The sequence below is a fragment of the Tyto alba genome, unplaced genomic scaffold (genome assembly GCF_018691265.1).
Source record: "Tyto alba isolate M040663 unplaced genomic scaffold, T.alba_DEE_v4.0 Super-Scaffold_28, whole genome shotgun sequence".
Taxonomy (NCBI): domain Eukaryota; kingdom Metazoa; phylum Chordata; class Aves; order Strigiformes; family Tytonidae; genus Tyto; species Tyto alba.
Window position 1 is genome coordinate 6845687 of NW_024881302.1, and position 20514 is coordinate 6866200.

General features: G+C 34.4%; 1 protein-coding gene across 1 annotated transcript; it reads right to left on the reverse strand.

Moving 5' to 3' along the window:
* Positions 1 to 12253: 12253 nt before the first annotated feature.
* Positions 12254 to 16547, reverse strand: GPER1 (G protein-coupled estrogen receptor 1). The gene is made up of 3 exons (XM_009976864.3): positions 16445 to 16547; positions 15747 to 15893; positions 12254 to 14333 (listed from the first exon to the last, which is right to left on the reverse strand). The coding sequence occupies exon 3, from the start codon at positions 13899 to 13901 to the stop codon at positions 12828 to 12830; it is 1074 nt and encodes a 357-aa protein (XP_009975166.1). The 5' UTR covers positions 13902 to 14333; positions 15747 to 15893; positions 16445 to 16547; the 3' UTR covers positions 12254 to 12827.
* Positions 16548 to 20514: the final 3967 nt, after the last annotated feature.

Genomic DNA, 20514 nt, shown 5'->3' on the forward strand with positions numbered 1-20514 from the left:
ACTGTGAAAGAAAAAGCAGATATTAAATGGAAAGAAGAATCCTTAATACTATTAGGGAACACCGCTAGGCACAACAGTTCTTAGAATTATAAAAGTTGGTGTCAGTGGGTGGCTTGAACATGTATATAGTGCTGGTTTTAGGGAATACCATATAAGGTCTATGACAAGCCATATTTTGGCATCAGCTTTATAAACTATAACTGTTGATAGTAGGAGAGCATAAGTTAGTAGACCACTTTTTTTTTTTTTTGTTTAAAATGTCTGTTGAAAATTAAAAATGTTAGGCAGGTATTAAACAATTTTACTTCAGAAATGGTTAATGAAAGTTAGCTGTTTACCAGTTCATGACTGTGACTCAGCATGTGTGCTCCCAGCTTTGCGTGAAATACTCAGTTAAGTCACAATGGCAGTTATGCTTTAAAATGCTTTTGGTCATTAAACCTTGTCAGCATGGAAAATGTAGTAGAAAACAAGGTAAAATTGCTTTGTGTGTACAGGAAGATCAGGAGGAACTCTGAGGCTGCAGTGATGTGCTCAGTTAGTCTGGATGCTTCCAAAGAAGAAATTTGGAACAAAAATAAAGGCAACTGCTGAGAGTGTATACTCTGCAGCTTTGCTTTCTTTAATTTTATTTGTTAATTTAAAATAAGCTGGAACCTTGATAGATTTACAGAAACTCCTCAGTCATGATGACTGGATTCTGATCAGCTGTAATTGACTTTTAATGTAGTAACTGAATTAAAGAAAACCTTTTTTTTGGCATTCTTAAAGTCAGGATGGGTAGATGCCAGTTTCTCCTAAAGAGTCTCATATGTGATGGAAAGAAGTCAAAAGACAGCTGTATAATACATTGCTTTTAGTGGGAGAGAGGTTTCTCTGGTTCATTAGGTGCCTTTACTGTGATTTACTTTTTTTCTATTCTAGTACAGCAAGTTCAGTCTCCAAAGTGGAAACTGTAAATCTCTAATTGATTTTGTTATAGAGCTGCAGGCAGGCAAGTTGAAATGTGTCTTAAGTGACTGGATTTAGTGTACATTGATCATTCCTTTGTGAAATTTGTTGCAAAAATTCTTACCAGCCTAAGACTAAAGCATTTTTCTTTGGAACAACTTGACCTTTCAGAGTAATCTTGATGTTTTATAGATTTTCATCTACTCAGTTTCTTCTGTTTACATTAAATAGCAATGAGCAGTTCAAGACCAATATAAATGTTTTCATGAATGATCTTAGAAGCACACAGCTCCAAATGACACATCTCTAACGGAGCTGGGCAATACAAGTTTTTAAACTTAGTTCAGCCTTGTGTGGTTTTCTGACAGATTTTCATAATGTTACTGTTTTATTTAGCTACTTGGCAATAAACCTCACATTTTAAACATTGATTTTATTTATTTTTTAATTATTATTATATTTTAAAAATGCCTGGACATTAGTTTTACTTGTTTTTAAATGATGTTGTAGTTTACTAACATACTTGTATGTTAAACATTCTAATAGTTTGAGTTTATTGTTTTGAATTGTCACATAACAGGCATAAAGAAAACAGATTTAAAACATGCCATCTAGACTGGTGGTCTGAAGTTAAATACTGGCTTCTTAAAAACTTTCTGATGGACCTTGTCTGAGACAAATTAATTTTGTTTAAATTTGTGGAAAAAAATATTTACAGTATTGTTAACCTGTCATCTTCAAATAACATAACTGTTTGATGAGCTTGTTTGCAATTACCCGTATCTTGCTTCTGTTTATGCATTTCTTCACCCTTCAAAATTTCAGCTGCCTTCATGCCACAAAGCTTATCAAAACGTCAGTACTGACACTTACAACACTGTAAGTAGGGAACAATATGTTGTGGTTGCTTTGTTTATGAAGGCTTTTTGAGTTCTACCCAAAATGACCTTACTGTATCAAAGGATCTGTTAACCTTGTAATTTAAGGGTAGATCATGTTTCTCCACCGCTGTTTTCAGAGCTGCAGGCTTTCTACAGAACAGAAAGACATTATTTCAGAGTTGAATATCTATTAGGCAAGACTCAAAATTCATAATGCATAGAAAACAACATTAATTTGCTGTTCCTTCCCAATTTAGTAAACATTGTAACTTTAAGGAAAATTACAATGACTAAGAGGCAATCAATCTTTATAAATCAAATTCCGTTGTTCATGGTTGAAGAGTGCTTTAGGTAATGATCATATGGTCAGTGAGTGTTTCCTTGCATGTTCCTTCAGCATTGCAAACAGTTTGAGGAGGAAGACTCATTTTCCTCAGATAAAGGCAAAATCAGTGGGAAAGGAATTTAGTTTTTGAGATTCCATACAGATAGTACAAACAATGGCAAATAAACAAGTAGCTCATGGTGTTTCTTTCATCAGAGGGCTAGTGTGCAGGTGCCCAAACAGTAAGATCCGTTTACTAATGGAAAATGGCAAAACTAGTGGGGAAAGGGTTTTTCTGTTCAACTTTTTGGAGGTTATCATAAAGACCAAGAAAGAGTTAAGCTAGTACTGCAGCAAAGAAAACCAGAAAAAAAATATTTTTTTAAAATTATTGTTTGCTTGTAGTAGTGGGAAACCCCATAAAATGATGTTTAAGCTGTGGAGATATAAGTTTTGGCATGAGTTTGCTGGAATACCTAGGTATGCTACTTTGATACTATCTCTAACGCTGCTTCTATTCAGGTTACTGGGGTAGTAACCTGACTGTTTAATGAATGCAAACCAGACATTCATGCTATAAAACCAATCAAGCAGATACTGTAAAGCTATCATCGGAAACTGTATTTATTTATTTGACAACCTACTAATTCATACCAAAGCCTGTTGAAATAATGAGTTGTGGATGATTTGCAAACAAACATGGTAATCCTTTATTGTTCCATTAATTTATTTTTTTTAATTAATGGGAAGCTTATTTTGTAACCATCAAAATAACTTGTTTTGGATTTTCCCATCCTAAAAAACATCATAAAGTTACAATTTAGTGTGATTTTGCAGGATTTTCTTCTGTTTACCAGGGTACCATTATTAGATGTTCGTATATACATTAAAAATACATTTTGGAAACTGCTTGCATTGCAATTCTGCTATCAACTCCTGCTGCGTTTGTTTAGTTTTGCTTTACTAGTGTAATCCTCTACTGTATGCATGAGTGTTATCTGGGATTATTAATTTTTTTTGTTTAAGATATAGGTAGAAAACCAATCTTAAATACTGAAAAAAAGGAAAATTCCCAAAAGCTAATTTTATTTAACATAACCTTTAGCATAAGAATCTTGTCTTGAACTAGGGGTTTTTTGGACCATTTTTAAAGTGTGTCCAATATGCAAATAGAGTTTTGCCCATGTTATGAAGAGAAGATGACATAATCTTTCATCTTCTCCCCCATGCCCTGATGTAAGGATACATCAGCAGTTAGCAGTTTTCTGCTGATAAAAGGGGGGTGATAACTATTTCTCAAAATGGCGAAGTTAAATGTCAGTATGGATATTAGTGCACTCTTGTTAGTCTGCTGGTTTTGGTCAGTCTATAATTGAAATGTTGGACCTATTTCTCTTTTCTTTGGGCTACCTTTTGGTTGAATGTTTATTCAAATTTTTTTTTTTTTTTTACTTGCACAAAGAAACAAGTTTGCTGGCCTATTGACTTATTATTTTGCTGTGTGATGGCCTTCTGATAGTTGAAAAAAATTATGAAGCTATAAACCCATTTGGCATTTATGACCTACTGTGTGACATCTTGCTTGGTTTGCCTGCTTTCTTATCATCTATGCAATATTTCTCAAATTAGGAAAAAAAGAAAACAAAACCACCAAACTTTAAGGGTAGCTGATTATGAGACTGAAATGTGTTTCCTACTAACATTTTTCTTAAGAATATTGCTAGAGTTGCTTTAAATTATTTTATTAAATTAACCATACTTTTGTTTATTTTTGAAACAGAGGTAAATTTGATTGTGACACCGTATAGTGTTTATAAAGAATGGTAGGTCTTTTGTAAACAGACAAGAAGGTACGAAATAGTGTCTGAAATATGGATATGCATAGATTAGGCTGAATAATTTTACATTCCTTTGAAAATTATTTTTGTAATGGTAGGAATAGATTTCCCAGGAAAGAGTATTCGCAGCTGGGAAAACAGTTGCTACTTTGAAGATGGTTTTCCCAGGCGAAAGGCTCATGTCCCCAACTGTGTTTGGTATAAACAATATGTGGTGTATTTCTTACTTTTGTTTAAAGGAATCGTGCATTCTTCATTTCATATTAACTAGCAAGGGTTTCATGCTAATTCCACGTATTTGCCTTAATCTGTATACATTCAAAGTTAATTCCTTACTTTATTAATATAGCCAGGGTATTAAAGTGATGGGGAGTTTGGTGGTGAAACACAACTGTTCCTTTGCTATTGAGGGGAAATTCATCCTCCTCTTTGAAGCACATACTTGATGTTTCTTCCCAGCTCCCATTCTTGACTTAGTGGTGAGACCTTCCTTGATGGTTCTTGTTGGATTTCCCATATAAATCCTTGCTTTCATGACTTAGCTGCAAATATATTCAGAAAATTGAAATTCAGCACAGGATTCCCACTTGTGGGCTGAATTTGTTGGATAACAGTCTTCAAGCAGTTGTTGAAGTAAGGAGCAGAGGCAAGGTCTGCTTGACTATGTGTCACCCAGCTCCAGTCCAGTGAGAACACTGTTTTCTGCCCTTTGTCGATTATGATTTTTTTCTGATTCTATGTTAATGACTTCTGACTCATCATAGAGAGAGGCATCAGAAATGAAAATTGATGAAGGCCAGAATTGTTGAATATAGAAAATTTGGCACAAAACCTCAAAATATGTGTAACTTCAGTTTTTTTTTTTTTTTTTTAAAAAGTCCCATACACATTTGAATTCACAAAATGTATTCCACTTGGCAAGAAAGTAAGTTGTAAGCTTGAAAGGATAAATGTTTGCTACATTTTGATACAGGGTAAAGAACAGAAAACTGGGCATTCAAAAGCAACTGTTCTTGACAGGGCTTGAAACTTGGAAGTTCAAGCGATAATGTATTAATGCAAGCCTGATTCTTGTGGATTTGTTACTTCCTCTTTATTGCTCTCTGTACTATTTTGTTAATGTTAATGTGTTCAAAAAAACTAAAACGGCACAGATTTGGATATTTAAAATATGTTTATTCTAAAAAGCAGCAGTTTTCCCTGTCCTTAATGCTACTGCTTTTTAAAACAATGTCGGAGTCTGGTATGAGGATTTTTATAAAATACAGGCTATTGTATGTTGATAGAATAGATTAAAAAATTTTAAAAACCCAAAACATTTTTGAGCAGATAAAGGGAGGATGATGGCTGCTTTCACAATATGAATAAGAAACTAGAATTATTTCACCAGAAGTTTCCTCCTCCAGAATACCTTTTGTGTTTAGATACAATATTGTGAACCACATGGAAGATTAGTGTATATTTATAGAAGTTAATTAATAAATTACAGCATAGATAAAATGACTCTTGGGTATTAGATCAAAGCCACACACATTAATAAATACTTAGAAAATGATTGTCTGATATATCCAGCAGGTAATTAGAACAGAAAATTAATCTTTTGACTTTTAGAAGCTGCCTGAAATAACGAGGGTACAAGCACGAAGGTATTTGACAGGGGAAGCTCTTGCTTAAAGAACCAGACTCTGTCTTTGGATGCATTTACCTATTTCTAATTGAATCCCACAAGAGTTCTGTAGGACATCAAACAGAAGATCATCAACCAATGTTTTTATTAAATTTCTCAGCATTATCTTAATAATTTGCATCTGTAAACCAGGCTTTTGCAAACAGCTTATATGCACAATGGAAGACAGAGCTCTGCTCCTACCATTTTACAGTTTGAAACATGTCAAAACTGTTCAGAGAATGTACTGAAGATTTAAAGCTGCATTGCTTTAAAAGGAGTGGAGAGGCTATGTAAAAGGGAACAGAAAATCTTAAGTATGCAGGGAAAATACATGCTTTTAATTAGTCATTTTGTCCTACCTTTGCATTATGTACTGAATCATAAATTTGAGTTATTCACCCCCTTGTAAAATAACTGAGTGGTTACAGAACTGTTATACTGAACTGTAATACAAAGCTCATTGAAATAGGTCATGACCTTTTTGTGGACTCACAGTAGACTTTGGAGCCTTCATGTACCTCATTGGCTGGTTCTTGTTTTGTAGTTACCTTTGAAATAGGCAAGGTTTCCTTATTTTATTATGAAAGTCCCATCTTTCCTGGCTGTTCTTGCATCCAAGTCTGTAGCTCCATGATTTTCTAAAGGCATTGTTAATAAACTTGTGGTGATTGGTTTTTTTTTTTTGTTAATTGTTTGTTTGTTTGTTTTGTTTATTAGTATTATTTATTTGCATGGTAAAAGTTTACTATGCTTCATTTAAAACATGATATCTTCTTTGCAAACATTTGTCTAGATTAAGTCATGGTCTAGTTTGGGTTTAGGAGTGGCCAACTGTACTGATCCTATAGGCCTTGTAATAAAATTTTTTGGCCAAGATCCAAGAGGTCTCAGTATCAGTGAAAGTCAAGAAGAGCCCAAACCTAGCAGGGGACAGGGACAGTTTTCCATGGGTCCTCACGGACCCCTTGTTCCCGGCTCGGCGTGCACTTCAGTTCCGTGTGATCTGATGTCAGTTTCAGCAGCACCTCCACCAGCAAGTTTGCGCTTCTGATTGCGTGATGCTTTAACAGTGGCATCATGCATTATCAGGCATCTTTACATTGGAATAACATGTCATGTTTCTCACCGTTCTAAGAGTTTTAAGCTTTTAATATCAGAAGTAATCGTTCTGACTTTATATATTTGAAAGGCCAGCAAGTTTATAAATGAAGTTGCCGTAGGCATCACTGTCTATCTGTACCTTCTTCTTGTCTTGTTAATCAATCATCAGATGGATGTTTGAAATGTCATCACATTAAGTGAGCTCTTTCCTTGGTTTCTCTCTCAGTTTGTGTGCACTTCACTCATAACTAAGTACTGGAACACAAGAGTTAAAAGGTTTCTTTAGTCAGGTAAAGGCTGTCTCTCTTTTGTAGTTCTGAATAGAGAGAGAATAAAAAGAAGAAAACTTTATTTGCCATTATATTACTGTTTCTGTTGAGCAAATGCCTGGGAAAGGAAATGTTTCTGCTGCTGAGGCAGAAAACAAATCTATCTCCACCACTATTAGGCAATTCTACCATTGAGCTATTTCTGTAGAAATAGCCATAACTCCAATTTCTAAGGATAATTTAACAATATTCCAATAATTTTCCTGTTTCTCTAGTATGTCTTTTTTTTTCATAGTTTTTCTAAAGTCCTTCCAGAAAACACATTCTGTGCAATTTGAAAAGGTTTTAAGCCTTTCAGTGATTTTGCTTGCAGGTCAAGTGAGTTGGGACTTGTAAATAAGGTTGCTGCTTTGGAAAGGCTTACCTTGCTGCATTAAATATTTATTTAGAGTAAATATATTAAAAAAGTTAGGGTTTACTTTTTTGGTAATGAACAGCTCAGTAGGTTGTTAATTTAGAACTTAAAAAATTCTGTATATACCTGTAGCACACCGAACAATTTGAGAAAATAGGTAGGAAACTTTAATAAGGTTTTATCACCAGAGTTGAAAACCTTCAAAAGCCATGCTAAACACACAGGTTACTTTGTGAAACTCAGACAGTCATCTTTAAATGTTGTAGTGGAATTTACTGGACATATGTAAAATAACTGAAGTAGCATCTAAGAGACTGTGTTGAAAGTAATGAGCTGATCCTGCACTGTCTGAAGTCCTGAGAAGGCACTTCTCTTCTGTTGGCATCTTGGGTGGCTGGCTCAGTGTGCAACTGTTTATTCTTAGCCCCTGGCTGTGTCATGCTGCCATATGATGGAATGGAAGCCTAAAAGGAAGCCAAAAGCCGAGGGCTAAAAGTTTGGTGTATCATATGTCAACGTGGAATAAATAGTTTGGACAATACTGTTAAAGAAAGGACACCAAAACTATAAATATGAATGGAGGGTGTTCAGATTTTCAAATCTAGTGTGTGTCTCTTCAAAACATAGCACAGGGCATGTGCCACAATATACCTCCCCGGCAGCAGAGCTTATGTATGTACTGAAGAGATGGTCTGTATGCACATCTTACAGATGACTTGTTCCCTATCATCTGTTGTTGCAGGTTTAATGTAAAAAAGATAAAGCGCAATTCCAAGGTGGAAATGGTTTATTGGTGACATATTTATTAAACAGAATGTAAAAGTAATAGTAGTTTCTTAATGTAAACAGTCTCCGAACGAGGAAGGGCTAGGTCTAACTGTGTACTGATGGACTGCTGTGGATGTAATTGGTAATGTAAGTGTAAACTTTTATTGCAAATACATAATTCAATTGATTGAATTAAACAATTAATTTGGCCCTGTGCCCTTCTATGATGAAAGTTTTAAATATTTGTCTGATGGTCTGAATGGTTAAAGTAAGACTTTTGGAGTGGAAGGGAAGGATACTGTCCCTTAAATTAAAATCAAACCCTTATCTTTGTTGTTTTCAATCAATATCACATTAATTCATTGCTTCACCTTCATGAATAGATATTAAAATTCAAACCTGCCTTCTTCATACATTCACTTGTTTTTCCTACTTACGCAGAAACAAGTTCAAATGGAATTAAATTATAATCAAGGTTGAACTTGACATGCTTTTCCTTACGGAAACCCACTTTTTAACACATTTTTTTTATGTGACAATCCTAACCATTTTAAATTGTCCAGACAACCTTTTCCCTTTTGCAATCTTAATAAACAGCTGAGAGAACACAGCAAAATCCTTACACAGAAAAAAATTCAGTTAGCTTCTAACATGACTTGATAGCTGGAAAAAAAGATTAGAGCCTGCACTGTACAGCCAGTGAATTTTGGTTAAAACAGATACTTAGTCTGAAATTCTGAAAGCATCTTCTTGTTAAAACTTTGTGCTTTGCTTTTTTTTTAAAGCTTATTTGCAAGTTTAGTAGAATGGATTTTCTATGCCAGATAAGCCATTTTCAATTAATAATCTAAATGTCAGATTACATTAGGGGAATGTAAGATGAACCTGTATCTTTTTCATTTGGTAGAAACTATATTGAAGAAAACCATGTTTTAAGAATTCTGATTTTTGCTTTTTAAAAAATTTACTTTATGATGTATGTTGTCTTTTGGAATTGGTGGATTGACTATTCTGCATGGTAATGTTCCAATTTTCTGTGGAGCCAAAAAGGGAGGGGAGGGGTGACTTTCCTTGCATCTTGCCCGTATTATGTCAAAGTCTCGCACAGCATCTGGGATCACCTGACTCATTGATTCAGATTCTCTGTCACATGCCCTTACATTATGTAATGCCTTTCATAAATTAATCAAGCTTTATCTTTAAACTGACTGGCTTTGCTTTTTCTAGATGTGGATGGGCTGTGCCTGCACAGTCAATATTTGGTGTATCTCCTGAAACTTAAAACGATGCAAAGTTACAGCATCTCTTTAACATGTTAAAATGGTCTCAGATGGCTATTTTTTTTCATATTTTACACAGCTGAGGGAAGACTTGCTTTCAGTTGTATCAGGTTCAGACTGGTAGTTTGTGCTGTTTGGATTTACTTTGTTTCTAGATATTCAATAATACTCTATGTGTCTAAGACATTTTTGTGTTAAAGGTATTTTTGTGTTAAAGGTAGTATTTTCAAAAGCAGTTAATGGTTTTGGTGGTTCTTTGATTTATATGTTTTTGTTTTTTCCTTCTGTGTGCTTTTCCTAATACAAGACTTTTCTTGTCTGGAGACTTGATATAGACTATTATAGCAAGATTGTAAGCATCTGTGATAAACAGATTTTAAAATCTCATAGTTGTTATGAGTCCAGCATTTTAGAAAGGCATCTGGAATCCTTTCCTTAAATTAAAAAATTTGTGAGAGACCAGAGAGAACAGTTAAGTGAAGAAGTGGTATCAAAAATCTCATTTCCTCTTTCCCCTACACTCCAGAAAAGGTTTTGTTTACTGATGATCATGCTCTTTAATTTTAAAGAAGGCTACATAAAGCACAGATCTTTTTGGTTCATGGATAAACCATGGTGAGGAGTTACTGCAAGATGATGGGCTGCAGAAAGTGTATTGTATATATGAATACATGAAAGTTGTATGGTATTTCTGTAAATATTACTTTTTACTGTTAAAAAAAAAAAAAGTTTTGCTAAGAGTGCCATTTTTTCCCCTGGGAGAGTACTTTTTATTTAAAGTAAGTAATATGGTTAAGTTTACTCATTTCAGGCACAGTTCATAAGCCTGTATCAAAATATCAACAGCAGAAAACTTGTCAGGTAGTTTAGATTTGTAATTTTGTTTTAAACATGCAATAGGTTGTTTCAGGTTGAGTAAATATTTTCTTCATACTGTAGTAATCTGATTTTTCCTAGATTTCACTGTGATATCAGGATGTTACTGAATATGATCATGTAGAAAGTATTTCATAGCATGTATAAGCAGGCATTTGCTATTACTGTCTATTATAAGCTTTTGAGCAAAGACACCTTGATTTGCGGTGATACAGTGGTGATGAAAGGGCTTCTACTATAGCCTTGATCAAAACCCAGATTCCTATATTGGTAAGAGAGGAATAAGAGAAAAGAGTTTACTCCTATAAAAACAAAATAAGCAACAACTACAGTTGGGAAAGTGTATTCCTATAATCTCAAATTAGTTATTCATAGCAAATGTCAAGATTACACAAACCTCATATATCTGTAATCTCGGAAGATGTGTCTTCCTTCACAGAATTTCATTGCCAAGAGAGTTATCCATTCCTTCAGTTTTGTGTTGTCTGAAATAGCCATTTTTCAAGGTGTGATTAATATACATTGGTAGTCAATAGAATATGAGTAATTGTGGCTAATTCAAAAGGGAAGATAATGAGGAAGAAGGGCTATGTGTGATGTAGCACAATTGGTGTGAGATTTCTTGCTGTGTGTTGTTTAGGAACTCATTCTCTGCAGAAAAGGCATGGCAATGCTTGCATCTTTCTTGAGGGAATATACATGTGGTGTTCTACAGGGAAGATATGACTAAATGACATTTTTACATAGAGTGTGATTAGCAGTCACTTGCAAATAATCAGCAGTAGCTGCAAACTCCACCCTGCAGTTCCTGTTTCAGTTACAGGAATATCTAGCAGTCTATTTCAAATTCAGCCATCATATCGTGGCCTTTCTGTTTACAGGTCAAGTCTTTTGTGGCCAAAGCTTCCACTAGGAAACTCTAAATATTTCATGAGAAATATGAGTGGAATCATTGTTTTCTGTTTTCCTTATTGCTTAGTAACTTTAGTCATTGTTTTAAGTGTTTACATTTAAAAATCCTTTAAAATCCGTTCATGTGCTAATTAATTCGCATATGACATTTGAAAATAGGCCAGCGCATCTTATTCTGCAGAGTTCTGGTGCTTAAGTCAATGAGCACAGGGGTGAAATGCGTTTGTTCAGAGATGCAGCGCGTGATGTTTTAATGCTCTTGCACACTAATCTCTAGGAACTTTACAGCTTCCTCTGAACAAGTTTAGCAGTAACCTGTGCTAACCATCAATCAGATTTAAAACCCAATTATTTTCTAGCAGAAATTAAAAACTATTGTTTTCAAGTACGTAGTGCTAACATTTGTTTTCTTAATATAATTAATCTTCAAATGAACAAAGCAACCAACATGCATCCTAAAATCTTGAAAGGCCAGTGGTTTCTGGAGGTGGGATGGATGGTGCACAAAGTATAGATCTGATAATAGCTAATCACACTCCTCATTGCATAAATTATTCCTTTCTGAAAACTGAGGCTTCTGTAATTTTGATAAGCAGTTTTTACATTATTTTGCAGAATGTGACTTTTGTTTATTGGTTTGTTTGTTTGTTTTTAAGCCACAGCATTTTGTTCTGGCAATCCGAGTAGGCCTGCTAAATTTAAAGAGATCTCATGCAACTTGCATTTAAATCTTAAGACATATGAATGTACATATATATGCACTGGCATTTTTGACAAAAGGCCCAATTATGTCTGTCATGGGAAAGACTGTATTGGGCAATCCTTAAAAGACAGAATGAAGCATTACATTTTGCCTCTGTGAAGTTCTTTGAGATGAGCAACATAGTTACAGATTATTTCAGTTTTGATCAAGTACTGATGTAAACAGTAGATTACATTTATGAGACAAAAACTCACCACTGTGCTATATTATATTAAGATTAAAAAAAAAGTTAATCGTGGAAGACATGCTAGAATACAGTGACAATAGTAATATGTACTTCTTCTAAGCAAAATCATTTATCTTAACATATTTGGTTGAAAAAAATCAATGTTTTCTGCATCTCCACATCAATATGTTGTAATGATTTTTCCCCACTGTTACAGCAGCTTCATTATTTCAGTGGAAGTACCTTATATACACCAGCAAAGTAGCATCTCTGATAATCATGTTACATCTAGAGTCTTCCTAACTTGATAAAATTTTCTTCTATATTGTAATTCGTACATATATAATACAAAATGAAGCTCCTTCAGTGCTCAGCTTTTAATAATTCTGTTCATAATTAAATATAAATCTGACTAAAGCATATTCTTCTACATTAAAGTCTTGTCATAAAAACATTTTTAGTATAAACCTTCAATACTCACTAGAGCAATACTATATATGTATATATATATATACAGAAACATACTTTTCCCTGTTAGTAGCAAGCATTTTGTTCACTATTTGCACAACTTCACAGTCATAGGAGTCATATGTTTTATACAACCACTAGTAAATCAGACTTCTGATTGCTCATTACTGTCAGGAATGACAGACGTTAAGGCAGTCTGACAAAAGCGATGTAATGTTGACATTTTTGTTTTCTGTTCAATATACAGTCGCAGTTTGTCTCTGAAGGTTTCCCCTAGAAAACTGTAAATTAAGGGGTTCAAACAGCTATTAGAAAAAGCTGCTAGGTTCACAATATGTCCTGTTAAAGGATAATCATGTCTGAAGGATGGGCTGCTTGAAGAGCCAGGCTCGCTTTTCTTTTGAAGAAGTTGAACGCTAATGAAGACATTTTCAGGTAGCCAGCAGATAAAGAAAACCAAGACAACAACAAAAATCATTCGAAGAGCCTTTTGTCGCCGCAGTCGAAGACTCCTATGCTTGTGTGCTTTTATAAGAACTCGAACAATTAATGAGTAACAAAGACCAATGATCACAAAGGGGATAATAAACCCCAAGGTTATTTCTAGCCACTGGATTTCTTTTACATCTGCAAAACAGAAATAGACCTCTCCGGTGTGTTGTAAATGCACAGCTGTAAATGGAACTAGTGCTGCAGATATAGACGCCATCCATATGAGCCCACAGCTTAATCTAGCGTGTTGCATAGTGCGAAATATGTTGGACCTCATTACTTTTGCCAGTGCTATGTATCTGTCAAAACTCATCCATGTCAGAAAGAAAATGCTGCTATACATGTTGATCTGAAGGAACAAAGACATAAAGGTACAAATAATAGTGATATCATAATACTTTTCATCAAGATTAAAAACCTCAATGAGAGAATCAGCAACTAAAATGAGATCAGCTACTGCAAGATTTATGAAGTAAAGGTCTGGAATAGTCATCTTTTCACGAAAGCTTATGTTGACAACCAGTATTAGAATGTTTCCTACGAAACCAATAGGAAAAAGAAATATTGTGTAAAGACATGATAAGAAAAGACCAATAACATATTGTTGGTGTTCTGATTTATCAGCTAATCTAGAAGATATGCTTTCATTACAGAAATGTGATCCATTTAGATTAAAAGTTGTGCTGTTACATATAACAGGTGATACTGAGGCAGAGTAAGTTTCCATGGTTAAAATATTTACAGAGAAGATCCTAGTTCTCACAGTTTGATGGTAATGCCAAAAAAATCAGATTCTTGGTTGTTTTCAACTAACTTCATAGTAAACATTTTGATTGGAATGAAAAAAGATGTACACTTCTGTATAGAAAATTAAATTTTTTTAGAAGTCAAATTAACTAGACTTAACATTGACTGATATATAACAATACAAATAGTAAATTTCTTACTTTTTTTTACAGCACACTATATACATTGCAAATGAGAGAATTTGCAGTTTCTGTATGCCTTAAGATCACGTAGGAATCTTTTTACCATTATGGTACTTGGATCTCTTTAATAAAAGCTTTTCATCAACAGTGTTTCTTCATGCAGTTTGGAAGGTAGTGGAATTTTTAGCTCCATTTTTTTTTCTTTTAATAATCAATGAACATCCTTGGACCTGAAATTTGCAAATGGAAAATGATTAATCTTGTACTCCAGCATTGTACCATGTTCCATATGCTCCTGCTAACTTAACATACACAGCTGAAGTTGTAGGAAACATCATGTTTGAATATATATACAAAGGTTCAGTTAAGAGAATTTAGATTTGTTCTAGATGATAACGTATTGTGAGGGCAGATCTGTTACAATTTTGTGTACCCTTCAGGGATTCAGTGTTGAATATGTTGTGAGGGCAGATCTGTTAAAATTCTGTGTAACCTTCAGGAATTCAGTGTTGGGAAATGTAGAAATACAGAAAATCAGATGAGTGAGTTTAGTCTACTGAAGAAAAACTTCATTTTTTAATACATAGGTATATATATAAAAATGTATTTATTTCATTGTCAGCTTGTAAGGCTTTTAAGTAACAGTCTGTGGCTGAGAAGGCGACAGATGAAAAGCAGTTGGTTCCTTCTGCTTTCATTGGGAAGGAAATGGCAAATTTTAGAGATGAAGGTAATACAAGCAGCATATTGATTTACACCAACATTATTATACTCAGTTTGCTTTTCTTTGTGATTAATTATGTTGCAATGACTTCCGCATAGGAATGGAAAATATCAGTTATCTGATTGTTTACTTATAAATGTTGAATGTTATGGACTTGAAGCATTGCTAGAAGTTTGTTTAAAAGAAAAATACAACTAAACAAAGACATCCCAAACTAATAAAACAGCAAGAAAATGATAACCCTGGGGATTTTGTGTTACATTTTAAATATTTATAATTGCTTTAATCTTCATCTTGCTATCAAAACCTTGATTTTAATTACGCTAAAACATATTTTTAAAAAGTAAATTGTTTGCTAGTAAAATTAATGCATATTTCCACATTTTAATGACTTAAATACTGCTGATGTACAGTCTGGGGGAGAAAAAGGAGCAGACCAATAATGGAGTAGGGGTGTTAGAATATTTTCGGTCAGAAATATGGCTCTGAGTTTGCTTAAATGTATTCAAGTTGTCAGAAGTAGCTAGCAGATACTTAAAGATATCGGTTCCAAAGCTTCTATTCCTTAATGAAATATAGCAACAGCTACTGTCTACTTATGCCTCTTTTGAATAATTTTCATAATGTAAATCTTTATGCTAAAATATCTGTATGAAATTACACTTATTTGAAGAAGGTTCAGTGTTTGTTTCAAGCAGCTATGGAAGTCAGCCATGAACTTATCTTTTATGTAATTTCTTTTCTTTTGAGTAAGGTAGTAAAATTGCTTTAAACACAATAAAAGATAAGTTATCAGTCTAAGCATTTGATTTCAAAACGTTGGTCTGTGATCAGAATTTAGTTACATCTGAAAGGCTACCAAAAGCCAAGCAATTACAAGCATTACAGGTAACCATGTACTGTGGAACACTTTATTTACCTTAATTCCATTTCTCCAGAGCTGATTTTCCTCCAGGTGACAGAAGGCTGGTTCCTGATCAGGTACACACTTAATGGATGTGTCAGCTTCGACTGGCGTGTCAGTAAAAACTTGTATTTAGGTGTGCAAAGCCGAAGTGAATGCCACCTGTTGACGGTTCAGCAAAGAAAAATCATATAAAAGTCTATTCTGTTTTAAAACCTCTTAAATAAAGGGTAGATTACAACAGCAAAATGCAGATCTTGCTGCATGTCCCTGGCAATAAAACAAGCTTTATAGATTCCCAGGGTTGTTCTAATTTGTGTGCAGTTGAAGTGCTGCTGAACAGCCTTATAAGGCTAGGATTAACCCTGTTTCTGCTGGTTTCTTTTTTACTAGAGCTAGTCCAGCATCTTTTCTTTCATATTTGTCAGTTTTAATTTGCCTAATGTTATTTCACCTTCCTTTCTGCCTCTAGCATTTTTTCAAATTATATAGTTCATTCAAACCTACAGCTCAGCTGGTGGACAATCAAGAGATTTATCTGCAAATTGTAAATAAGCATATTTTACATAGATATAAAGCAATAATTACTCTTATAAGTGATATTTTTTTTCAAGCCTCTGGACAATCTAAAGAGAAATATGTGATTAAGAGAAATCTAGATGCTGGGAAAGGGTCATTTGCTAAACTGACAATATAAATTTCAGTTTTCCTACCTTCAAGTTGATCCCATTTCACCTGTTTGTATCTAAATTTTCAGCTATACATTTTCATCCTCACACTTCTTAGAATTGCTCAGCTCCAAATCACATGGATAAAATAAGCTTATTTTGCAGAGAATGTGGAGCCTCAGTCTTGCATAAAAACACCAGTGTTGCAGGTGGAGTTTTGCATTTCCTCTGTAGGGGGGAAAAACTGTGTGACATTTCCAGAAACACCACCTACTGGCAACCAGAATTCTTAGAACAGAAAGAAAGTTAAACCTTTCTTTCTCATAAAAGAGAAATATTTCATTTATGTAAGTTGCTTTTTATGATTATATTGATCTGATAACTGAATGTTAAGTGCCATTAATGGATATAGCTGTACGTTGATGCAGCATTTTCTGCTACTGGAATAAGATGAATTGGATCTCAGCATTTAGTATTTCAAGACGACAATGTTACAGTTTCATAAGTGTGGAGTAAACAATTAACATGTCATTGTAATGGATGCAGTACACCTATTACAGCAGTCAGGTATTTTTAGATTACAAAAGATCTCATATGTAGAAAAGTGAAACAAAAGTTCTTTACACAAGCGGCTTTGGGAGTAGAAGGAACACAGGATTTTGGCAGTGTCACTAAAGATGTTTTTTAAGATGTTCTTACACGATAGGTCTTAAATAGTTTTGGAATAAATTATTATTTAGCAAATAAGTGCTGGTAAAGCTTTTCTGAGCAGAAGACTTCCACTCTGTGTGAAATGGCTTTTTGGAGTGTCTTTCTACAGGGTTATGAGAACAGAGAGCCTGAAGTGTTTTGCTTTGATAAGTGTACAGATATGGTTGCATTATAGGACTGGAATAATTGTGATGTTAGAAAAATCTTGTGATACCAACTTTGAAAGTCTTAGGTTTTTTTGATGTCCTAAAGAACAGGATTATAAAGAGTCTTTATTGTTGTTTGTTGATCATGTGGTTTTGCTGTACTTAATTCTGTCCTTCAGAGCTTTCACTGTTCTTGTAAGGGCCAGAAGGAATTTTTAACTTTCCTTTATGCATAATGTTAGCTTCTGGGTGTTAGTTGTTTGTGATTATGGGGGCCTGGATTTGATAATCAGCTGGTCTGTCTGTACTTGTTTTTCTAGCTATGAATATCAGCTGATTTTGCTGTTAAAATGTATAACTCTTGAGTGCTAATTTTCTTGTTTGAATTTGCATTAAGGAAGATGTCACTTTGCCATACTTCCAGAATTGTTAGGAAATTCTCTTTTGAAAGGCTCATTAAGTAGCTGTTTTTCCCGCTAGCAGAACAGTGAAGTGTAAGAGGTCAAATCTAGTATTATTATATTATATTATTATAATTAGTGAGTTATGTATTTCACCAAATATTTTATGAGATGATCCTGTTTCCTAAAACATATGACAATATCTTCAGGCTCTCGTTTATGCAGTCAAATTATTGTTACTGATTAATCTGTCTTAATCTCACTATTCGTCACTTCCATATTCCATGAAATGCTTAAAACTAATTTTAGCAGCTGCTGAAAATTGTACCCTTTCACTTTCCCTTTGCCTGTCAGTTGCTGATATTCTGTGGGACTTTATAGGGAGTGACTTAATGATCCATACTTAGTGACAGTTGTGACAATATTAAATATTACAGTTCTGCCTGTTGTACCTTATCTTTATTGTTGCTGAGAACATCCATGAAAGCAACTGGTGCGATAGCAGTCATATAATGTCAGACTCAATAATCCAGCATTTAAAGTTTTCCTAACAGTTTATTTTAAAATCTGTAGTAGTCAACTTCTAAAACACTGTATATATCTCAAACATACGTAACACTACAGACTTTAAGGAACAGTAGTGTAATTGTCTATATATAATGTACTTAGGTGCACCAAGAGGCTTGTAGTGGGGTATACTGAAGATATTTTGTGTCATTTAGCAGACTCAACATATGTGCCTGATGTTGTGTTGCAAAAAGGTGACAGCTGGGGAGAAAGAAAGTGGGATGTGTGAGTACAGGAGAGAACAACCTAAGAGGTCCGATGTATCACAGCTCCTGAGCCACCACTGCACGGCAGCCTCTCCCGCAGGACGATCAGCAGGATAAGCCCTGTAGGATGTAAAAGCTGTTGGATTCTGTTAGAAGTGTGGAAGTGCTTTGAGTATGAAGCTGCTGAGTCCTGAAGAAATTAGATCAGGGCCAGGGTTTATAAAGCTGAAAAGAAGTAAGGAACTGTATTGCATGGAAGTGGAAGGAAGCATAAATTAAAACTGTGTTGGAATGCTTACAGTGTAATATAACCATATGCAGAAGAAATAAGATTTGTATAAGAATCTCTACTGAAATGATCTCCAGAGGAAACACAGATGCTGTTGTAATGTTTATGAAGTTTTACAAGTAGATTGATCTTTTCCTCCAAATTCTCCTTTGTATCTATTAGCATGGATACCAAGTGACCTTTCAACTGCTGAATGACATCTGTCTGCATCCATTACCCTGCCCTAGAGCACCCTCATACTTCATCCTGTCCAGCCTCAGTAATTTTCCCTTTCTTGCAAATAATCAAACTTAGTTTGAGTTGGAATTGTGTTCTGTGCATGAAGAAAACCTTGGAAACTGTATTTTTTTTGTGTGTGTTTAGGCTTTTCAGTTGTCAGTAATTCTGAGAATGTGTTTTTCTTACTAAAAACAATTTTCACAAGTTCAGCCTTTTCTTTTGTGGGGACAACACCTGTACCCATTCAAACTATTTTGATAAAAACATTTTATTTTTCTTAAAGTGTATATTGCAAAACTCTTGGGGGAACAATATAAAAATTTTACAGAATTGAACCACAAAATATTGTATAGTGAAAGATGATTCATCATAGGACTTCAGGATCCATCAGTATGCAATTAAAAAATAAAATTTGCAAAGCATCAATCATTTTTACTTTAGTAGTTGAGTCTGACACTCTTTTACTGGCCACTTGTACCATGGAAGTAAAACGCATTCTTTCATTCTAGCCAATTAGTGAATCAGTTTGTCATGCAACATATACAGTGTAAATATTATATAGAGTACTTATTTTGGCTGAATTGCTTGCGCTTTTACCCTACCCCAAATCTTCTGCAACTGTCTCAAAATCAAGATAAATAATGCTGCAGCCTTTTCAGGGTCTGTGAGTTTGAAATCAGAATGTAAGTAAGGTCAGGCTTAGTAATACATGTACGAGTGTAGCAGTTTGAGTTACAATTGAGGTGTGGAAATCCAGTCTCTCTTTACTTCAGATGTTGTTTTGCAATGGGATCAGATCAAATTTGACCCAGCTGGCTCATCAAAGATGAGCCCTTATTCTCTGCATGTTCTTTTCCAAAGCATGTTACCAACTTGGAAATTCATGCTTAAACTTCAGCAGCCTGCTCATTTCTCTTCTTTTATTGAACGGAAGGGTTTTTTCAAAAGCAGGCTAGAGTCTTAGGAAAATATGAATATTGCCATTACAGAAGTAAAATAGTCATCTTTTGAATTTTCCAGTATATTCCTTTAGTTAATTTTGACAGCATGCCTATAAAAATATATGCTTTATTTCTTCTGGAACATACTGTTCAAAACTAGGTAAAGCCTGGAGGAAGTTAAGTGTTCAACAAAGCTCTTGCTTGTATAGGGGGGAAAAAAAATCTCTCCAAGCAGGGAGATTGTATTTTGTTCTTAAAAATACACTTAAAATTATTAATTTAAAAATTATTAATTTTAATTTTAGCCAAAGCTGCTCTTTTCTCCCTCATATAAAACTACTGTAGAATGCCCTCTGGGGACTGTTTCTTCATCTATTGCACACAGGGGTGTTTGTCCTCTTATTCTAGCTGGATGGAAGCAGATTTTCTCTAGGACTGCACATTCATTGTCCTGAATTTTAATGAAAGCTCTGAGTAACTCTATCAAGAATGATTTAAGAAAACATTTCTGTATTGCTATAAGCCATAGTCACAAGTATTTGAATTACAGTTCTGCATTTTTCAACCTTTTCTCTCCTTTTTACCTGTTTTCTCCTGTTCAGTTACAAAGTCTTCTCATTGTACATAGAGGTTTC

Excerpts from the sequence above, each read along its gene's own strand:
- GPER1 (XM_009976864.3), bottom strand. The coding sequence starts at position 13,901 with ATGGAAACTTACTCTGCCTCAGTATCACCTGTTATATGTAACAGCACA.